This window comes from Bos grunniens, chromosome 23, assembly GCF_055505025.1.
Source record: "Bos grunniens cultivar Pamir isolate PY7600 chromosome 23, Bosgru_T2T1.0, whole genome shotgun sequence".
NCBI lineage: Eukaryota > Metazoa > Chordata > Mammalia > Artiodactyla > Bovidae > Bos > Bos grunniens.
Genome location: NC_141187.1, coordinates 53,620,980 through 53,629,725, shown reverse-complemented (window position 1 = coordinate 53,629,725; position 8,746 = coordinate 53,620,980). Strand labels below are relative to the sequence as shown.

General features: G+C 50.1%; 1 protein-coding gene across 5 annotated transcripts; it reads right to left on the bottom strand.

The window, feature by feature from the left end:
- Positions 1–1,154: 1,154 nt before the first annotated feature.
- On the bottom strand, positions 1,155–7,453 carry LOC147347880 (uncharacterized). 5 transcript variants are annotated; one of them, XM_086370944.1, is made up of 3 exons: positions 7,256–7,453; positions 6,154–6,274; positions 1,155–1,342 (listed from the first exon to the last, which is right to left on the bottom strand). In XM_086370944.1, exons 1-3 carry the CDS (start codon positions 7,384–7,386, stop codon positions 1,310–1,312), a joined length of 285 nt encoding a protein of 94 aa, XP_086227070.1. In that variant the 5' UTR covers positions 7,387–7,453; the 3' UTR covers positions 1,155–1,309. The 5 variants fall into 5 exon arrangements, 3 of the variants coding, with proteins under 3 accessions (XP_086227070.1, XP_086227069.1, XP_086227071.1); XR_015152900.1 differs by lacking the exons at positions 1,155–1,342; positions 7,256–7,453 and adding exons at positions 4,929–5,354; positions 6,639–7,108; XM_086370943.1 differs by lacking the exon at positions 1,155–1,342 and adding an exon at positions 4,929–5,354 and having other exon boundaries at positions 6,066–6,274; positions 7,256–7,410.
- Between the last annotated feature and the right edge of the window lie 1,293 nt (positions 7,454–8,746).

Below are 8,746 nucleotides of genomic sequence, written 5' to 3'. Positions count from 1 at the left end.
CTGGGCGCCCGCCTCACAGTCCTCTCCGTGTCCTCTCCTCCGTGAGAGCGGGGTCGGCCTCAGCGACCTTAGGGACAAGTGTGGGCACGTCTACACCCGCGGAGGCGCCGGCCTTGCCAGGCCGCGGGTGTTGCCGCCGTAACCTCCAGGCCGGCAGCGGGCAGCGCCGACAGCCTGAAGTACTTAGGCTGTTCTGCAGTTTAATGACTTGCCAAGGCCTGTCTCTTTTAAAATTTTTAAGAAGGTTTTACGGCTGAGTTAATTTACATGCCTGGTTTACCCAGACAATATCGGGCTACATTTTGCTTTGAAACGCATGACATTAGTCACTGACATGTATCAGGGTCAAAACTCGATCTTGGTAGAGTGACGCCTTGAATTGATTAGAGCTCTTTCTTCTAAGAAACACACAGTGTGTACACATTCACAGCCTGCATCCCCAGAGCAGCCACTTGAATTTTCCAGGATAAAGTATAGCTTCAGTGTATCAGTGAGAAAATAAAGATGAAGGAGCCAATTTAATCAGAAAGGCGGTGCTCACTGGGAGGTGCTCTTTCATGGTCAGAAGGTCGGGCTCTAAGTCTAAGGATGGGCTGAGGACAGGCTGACCGCCCATCGGCTTTGAGGACTGAACGGGACACCCGTTCTTCCAGGGACCTGGCTTCCCCATCTCAAGTGGAGGTAAAGTTCGGTTCATTTTTGTAGCTTCTGTAGAACTGTAGACTCAGAGTTGCAATGGGTACTAGGTATAGGATTTCTATAAAAACCTTTTGGAAAAAGCCCAGTTTAGACCCTGTCCAGGGAAAGGCCTCCTAAGAAAGCAGACCCGGGCGTGTATGTCTGGGGGTGCAATCTGCCTGCCCTGGGAGATGAGACCCACCCCGGGGAAGGTGGGTGTCACTGCGAGGCTCTGAGTGGGTTCTGCAAAGTGGATTTGGGGAGGAATTGTCACAGGTCTTGTAGGGAAAGAGGCGGTGGGACCTGAGGTCATTCTCAGGGAAGGAAACCCAGGGAAAGGACGAAGCTGCCCAATAGGAACCTCATTACCCTCCCTTCTGGCTGTGTGCGACTGGGATCCTCATCCACGCACCCGACGTTCTGTGTGGACAGCCCAGTGTCACCGGCATGGGTCTGGCTGGACTGCAGTGCAGCTGGGGAGAGGGGCTGGCCCGCGGGTTTCAGGAAGGTTGCGCCAGGGGCTTCCTTCCATCCAGGTGACAAGTGAGTCGGGGAGGACCGTCTGACAGAACCCGGCAGGTCACCTGCGCGGTGCGTCCCGTCGCTGCGGCGGTGTGCCTCGCTGTACTAGTTAGATCTCTCTGGTCACTTGATCTGTCCTGGGCTGAGACATGTGAAATAAAGGTTTCTGAGAATAATGGACTTCTGTATATTTCTTCTTATAGTAATTATTAATTTGATTTATGAATGTAGGTACTATATTATTTGGTTTATAGAATTTAACGCATTTACCTTCTTTGCTTGACTTAATTCTTTTGCTCTAAAATCAGCTTTAAATAATATTAAAAACAAAGTTTTTGGTTTGTATTTGCCTAATATCTTTCACCATCATTTACTTTAATGGTTATATTGCTGCTTGCTCAGTTTGTCGTATCCAGCTCTTTTGCAACCCATGGACTGTAGCTGCCAGGCTCCTCTGTCCATGGGGATTCTCCAGGCAGGAATACTAGAGTGGGTCACCATGCCCTCCTCCCGGGGGTCTTTTTGACCCAGGGATTGAACCTGTGTCTCCTGCTTGGCAGGTGGATTCTTTACCGCTGCGCTATGTGGGAAATGCTATGGTTAGATTACATATAACATAATGTTGGGTTTTGCTTTGTGGTACAACTTCTAAGTCTGCTTCTATTATTAAGTATGTTTTGCCATTTGTACTTGTTAATCTGATTCTTATACCAGTTGCTACGTGCCATGATTATTAACATTATACCTTTTCAGTTCAGTTCAGTTCATTTGCTTAGTCGTGTCCAACTCTTCGCAACCCCATGAATCACAGCACGCCAGGGCCTCCCTGCCCATCACCAACTCCCGGAGTTCACTCAAACTCATGTCCATCAAGTCAGTGATGCCATCCAGCCATCTCATCCTCTGTTGTCCCCTTCTCTTCCTGCCCCCAATCCCTCCCAGCATCAGGGTCTTTTCCAATGAGTCAACTCTTCGCATGAGGTGGCCAAAGTATTGGAGTTTCAGCTTCAGCATCAGCATCCTTCCAAATGAACACCCAGGACTGATCTCCTTTAGGATGGACTGGTTGGATCTCCTTGCAGGCCAAGGGACTCTCAAGAGTCTTCTCCAACACCACAGTTCAAAAGCATCAATTCTTCGGCACTCAGCTTTCTTCACAATCCAACTCTCACATCCATGCATGACCACTGGAAAAATGATAGCCTTGACTAGATGAACCTTTGTTGGCAAAGTAATATCTCTGCTTTTCAATATACTATCTAGGTTGGTAATAACTTTCCCTCCAAGGAGTAAGCATCTTTTAATTTCATGGCTTCAGTCATCATCTACAGTGATTTTGGAGCCCCCCAAAATAAAACTTGACACTGTTTCCACTGTTTCCCCATCTATTTCCCATGAAGTGATGGGACTAGATGCCATGATCTTCGTTTTCTGAATGTTGAGCTTTAAGCCAAATTTTTCACTCTCCTCTTTCGCTTTCATCAAGAGGCTTTTTAGTTCCTCTTCACTTTCTGCCATAAAAGTGGTGTCATCTGCATATCCGAGGTTATTGATATTTCTCCCGGCAATCTTGATTCCAGCTTGTGCTTCTTCCAGTCCAGCGTTTCTCATGATGTACTCTGCATAGAAGTTAAATAAGCAGGGTGACAATATACCTTTTATCTTCATTTAAATGTTTCATAATATGGTTTTATTTTATTTCCTTTTTCACTATTTCTTCTGATAACTTGGATGGGTTAAATTTTTGTTCTAATGATCAACTTTATAAGTTTTCATTTCTTTAGACAATATCCTTTGACTTCCTTCTATTAACATTATTATGATTAATATATTTTCCCTTCTCACCTTTTTATTCCCCCATCACGCAATTTTATTTTATTCTTATGTTATCTTATATCTTTAAATATACCTTTATTACCTGATTCATCAGCTCCAAGTGGCATCACAGTCTGTCCAGAGTAAAAGATGAGGATGAAACTAGCAAATTTATGCTTTATTTGTACTTTCTTCTTTTTTTCTTCTCACACTGTTTGTGGCATTACTTCCACGGACAAGATTCATGAATTCACTGTTTTCGACCCGCATGTAAACTCCCGCTCCTGCAGTTTGTTGGGCTCGGTGCTCACTGCCGGCTTTCGGCCCGAGTCCAGCCTTCAGTGGTGTCCTTAGTCCAGGGTCACGGGAGCTGAGTCCCTTCATGTTCCGTGCTTTTGCTGTTGACTCCTATGTGAGAATTCAGTTGACGTGTCAGTCTCGGGCCTTCTCCTATGTCACTAAGCCATCACAGGCACTGTCACCTGTCTCCTGAGTCACTTTTGACTTTGGGAGAAGTTGAGGCCGGCCTGGCAGTTTCTTCACAGAGAGATTCATCTAACGTGTGCTTCTTGTCCATGTACTTTGGATACTCAAAGAGTTCTTTCCCAAATTCCAGCTACTTTACTACGGTTGTTTCTTAATGTTGATCATTCTCCGTGAGCTTTTTTGGGGGACTTCTCAGTTGTTAAACTCAAAGCTAATTGTATTACTTCTAAGCGCTCCTGAAATATATATATATTTTAAAATTATAAAATAAACACAAAAGTATAGAGAATAATAGGAAGAAATTCTCCGTAACTATCCCACACTACCAAATCTTAAGCTTTACACCTTTTTTAAACCAAGATTTGTAGGAAAAGTGTGAAAAGATTCCTCTATCATGGATCTGTTGCTACAGTTAAGTTGGTTTGTTAAAGTGAGTCTGAACTTGTTAGCCTTGAAATCACTGGCTTCATTTTTTGAGATTGTATAAAACGGTAGCATTCCTCAGAATCTTTGATAGGTGTTGATAACTTAAGATATTTGTGACTTTATATCCTTAACGATGGCTTTGTGATGATCATATGGTCATCGTGTGAAGGGACTCTCTGGTTGCAAGACAATTACAGAAACGGCAGACCTCGCAATCATCAGAGAAGCCTTCATGCCAGTATCCAGATGTCACCTCAGATGCAGGATGTGTTTAAAGCATGGTCCTTGCCTTCAAGAAGCAAGTAAGTGGAGCATACATCCGTGAGCAGGCAATGGTGCAGACCAGCCTGCGGTGAGGCCGTGACGGAAGCAAAGGGCAGATGCTCATGACAGAGGCGTGGTGCCTCCACGTGTGGGAGCGACGAAACATTCCCCTCCTCCCCGACGCAAGCTGCCCCACCGCGATGCCTGGAAACTGGGCCAGCCTACCTCCCACAGCACAGGGAAGCTCAGGTTGCCAGTGGAATTAAGGCTGCTAACTGGCTGACCTTGAGGTAGGGGGACGATCTTGGCTTATCTAGGGGGACCCAGGGTCACCAGAAGTATCCTTAGACGTGGACTCGGTGGCAGGAAAAGTGAGTCGGGGGAGATGTGACCACAGAAGGTCAGAGAGATGGGACACGGCCAGCTCTGAAGATGAGGAAGCATCCTGAGCCCCGGATTCAGGGCCTCCGAGAGCTTGAAAGAAGAGAAGACGGAGTGTCTCACAGAAGCCCAGTAGGGCCGCAGCCCCGTCAAACGTGTGATGTTAGCCCGAGGAGCCTGAGTCGACTCCGTCGCTACCGATGCTGAGAGAACCGCCCTGAGACGAGCCCCAGCGGCGGTCCTCAGTTACCAGAGCAGCGAGGAGACGGGAGCGTCACGTCTGGGAGGGAGAGAGGAGGACGTCTCAGGAGAGGGTCTGGGCTGGGGGCTTCCTGCTGGTAACACAGGCGGCCATGGGCTGGAGCTGGATCTGGAAGGACCTCAAGTACTGGGCCTGGTCAAGAGTCGGTGACGAGTTTGTGCAGCCGTGAAACTCTTGGTTTTGTCTTTTACAAGAAGTGGTGCCTCCAAGTGGAGCAGAGCCTGGGGTCCTTGGGAAGGGCAGAGGAGTGTTTTGGTTTTGATGGCCTCTGCAGAGGCTCTCTGCTCTGTTGGAATTCCCAGGATGGAGACTCTGCACCCCAGCTTGTAGGGCAGGGGTGTGGGGCAGGGGGCTGCCCATGCTGCTTGCCTGGGAGGCCCCCGATCACCAACTGGCTGGTCCATTTTGGCTCCTTTATCACGTGTCCACATGAGGGCGGCTCACTCCAAAGCTGACTCCTTGTTGTTCTGCTGACAGTTGCTGCCTTGGGTTGCCTCTGTCTCTAGGTCCTGTCGTTGGTCTAAAAAACCAACTGCACAATTAGCCAAGCTGGTGGAAGAGGAATTGGACATGAAGACAGCAGGATATGAAAGAAAGGCTGGATCAACTCTCCGCCCTCTTCTTCCCCCACTGTGCCCAGCCCGTGGGCCCCAACTTCTGCTACCCAATGTAAGTTGGGAAACCTCTGGGTAAGTACAGTGATTTAACTGTGAAGACCTGTGCGGAATACCCGCCACACAGCCTAGCACGTCACTGGCTTATTTATGAAGTCCTTTTGCTGGCGTTCCTCCCAGCTGATTGCATTTTTCCTGAGGTCTCTGTGGCACCAGAGCATGGAGAACAGGGCATTATTATACTGCTGATTATGTTACTATATTATACCAGGCCTTGAAACTTGACAGAATTTACCTACTCTGTTTTGTACTTGCCCGAGACAGGCGGCCCCTTTGGCCCCTTGCCTTGACTAGAAAGCCAGTCCTCCCACCTCCGAATTTTCCAGCGTCTCATCCATATCTGGCTGATACGATGAGATTTATTTGCAATTTTGCACTTGGAGCTGCCACTGAGATAAGACCTTGGGGAAGCTGGGGCGGTGAGTGTAAATTGCACTTGGGACAAATGCACACTTGGGGGCCAGTAGGGGCTGTGCTCTAGGGTGGGAGAGCCACATGGGGGCCAGTAGGGGGTGTGCTTTAGGGTGAGAGAGCATCCTTCCAACAGTCACATTCACCTGGGATCCTAGACCCGCCTGGGATCTCAGTCGCATCCACCTGGAAACAGGGTCTTTGCAGGTGTTCGTAATTAGGATGTGGTCGTACCTGGGCAGGAGGAGGCCGGGTGGCCAGCTCCAGAATCGCGGGAGGAGGAACGCACTGCTGCCGTCTGAGGTCGTCCGCTGAGTGCTTGTTCTTGCGTCCGTTGGTTTCCTCAAGTCCGCGTCTGCATGAAGAGGGAGGAAGCAGCGAGAGAAAGGGGAGCTCACCACGCTTTTTCCGGCCTGGGTGGCATGTGCCCCCTAAGAGCCCGTGACAGGCGACATGAAGTGTGAGGGGTGAGACAGTCCAGATGGTCACTGGGGCCGCATACAGTCCGGCTGGCTGCAGTCCAGGCAGCCGGGCAAGGAGCCACAGGCCAGCCTTCCGGCCCGCCCGCCCCGGGAGCTCCCGACATGCTGAGAAACCGGCGTCTTCTCTGGTCATCGAAGACAAACAAGTTCCTTGTGGCATTTAAGCCTCTAATTTTCCTTTTATTGCTTTCTGATGCTGACTGCCTTGATCAAGGTTTCCCCTGGGGATTCACACACCTGAGCTTGCACTCAGGTCAGAGTGTTTACTCTGGGCAAAATGCAGCTTCCTGTTTCAGAGAAGAAGGATTTAAAAAGGATTTTAAATGGGCTCCCAAGACTCCTTGAATAGCAAACAGCTTTTAAAAGACAACGCTTTAATGGGGGTATGGGTAACCAGTTCAAAAACAAAAGGATTGAATATCCCTTTAAATGTATATGGGCTTAAAATGCAAGAAGGGAACAGATTTGGCAACGTTTCTTCTGGATTTTTACCGAATTCAAAATGCTTGAAAAATTTCTCCACGTGTGACCAAACACAACTGCAAAAAATTTGTAAACGATCCAGAGAGACAGCAAAAGTGATCGTGGAAATCCAAGCAGCTCGTGGGCGGCTTTGCCTGAGAGGAAGGGTCCTGTCTCCTGGGGCCCCCTCTGGGGGGGAGGGCGCCCAGTGGGCACCATGTGGGGCTCTCATTCCGACAGTGGACGGCGGGTCTTCATGTAAACAGTGGATTCTGTGAATCAGAATCAGTGCGTTCACTCAACGAAAGGTGAGCAGCGCCTGGTGCCGGGCCCATCCAACGGAGAACCTTGACCTGCTTAGGGAAGTGGTGCCAAGGAAGCCCAGACACTACCTGTGCTTTGTAAGCCCAGGAACCTCCTTCTGGGTGGAATCCGCGTGGTCGGCAGCAGGCCGGTCCTGCCTGGTCCATAGGCCTCTGGACATGCAGCCGCCTCTCCTGGGCAACCTGGGTCTTGACCTCATGAGTTACCACACTGGTTTCAGGGCAGAGAAGGAGGATGCAGACCCAGTCAGTTCTGCAAAGCCCCAGCCTCTGCTGAGCGCAGAAGGGTGGCAGGAGAACCTCCCAGAGCTCCAGGGAAGGGGGACGGTGGGGCCTGCTGGTCTCCGTTTGGGCCCCAGAAGCAGATGCTGGCATGAGGGTTGAGGACCACCTGGGTGTGTTTAGGGGTGACCCCAGAGCCAGGGCAGAACCACAGAAGAGGGGAGACCAGCCTAGTGGGCGCCAGCTAGTCCCACTAGGATTCCCCGGGTGCGGCACAGAGGGCCTGAAGCTGGTCCACCCCCATGCGGAGACGGTAGCCACTCCCAGCCTCCCCCTAGCAGGTTGGTTGGGACCAGTGGAAAGCGGCGGGTTCTGGCAGCAGCTTCTTGTCAAGCGCCGAGGACCAGTCGGGAGCTCTGTGACGTCTGCTGTCGTGATCACTGGGTGAAGGGGTGCGTAGCAAGTGCCGGAGTTCAGAGGAGGGGAGAACTTCATGGGATGCGATGAGGGGCGACCTTTATAGACAGTCGGGAAGGTTGAGCGGGGAGGTCTTGGGGCTCCTCCTGAGAGCCTGAGCTGGTGAAGGAAGTTGGATGAGCAGCATGGCACGGGGCCCGGTCCCTCGTGGACTGTGTTGATAGGGGGAACTTTGAGCAGAGACGCATGAGGAAGGACTAGGTGTGGAGACTGTCCTGTGTGTCGCCCAACACCATCCTCGCGTCTCCCAGAACAGAGGGATTTTCATATGCATGTGCCCGTATGTGAACGTTGGCTCCTCTCCTGTGTGTCGCCCAACACCATCCTCGCGTCTCCCAGAACAGAGGGATTTTCACATGCATGTGCCCGTATGTGAACGCTGGCTCCCGCGACTGTGACGGGTGTACGTGGCTGAGAAAACGGATGGTTGGTGCTTCTTGGTAGGAGTTGCAGGAGCAGTTATGTTAAACCGCTTAAGTTGACATTGAAAGTGAAAGTGTTAGTCACTCAGTCGTGTCTGACTCTTTCCGGCCAACTGACCTATCAGGGAAGCCCCAGCTGGCATTAGGCAATTAATAAATTGTAATGTTGCCCATTTACAATCTAAGCAGGTAATGTAGCCCAGATTTGTGTAACATAGCCCATCAGAGATGAAAGGCAAATGTGCTTTTACTCTCAGTGGCTTTGTGATGCTTATTCTAAACTGAGATTAGAATTGAAGAAAGTGAAGAGTGTGAAAGTGAAAGTGTTAGTCGCTCAGTCGTGTCGCACTCTTTGCAACCCCACGGACTGTAGCCCACCAGGCTCCTCTGTCCATGGGATTCTCTAGGCAAGAATACTGGAGGGGGTTGCCATTCCCTT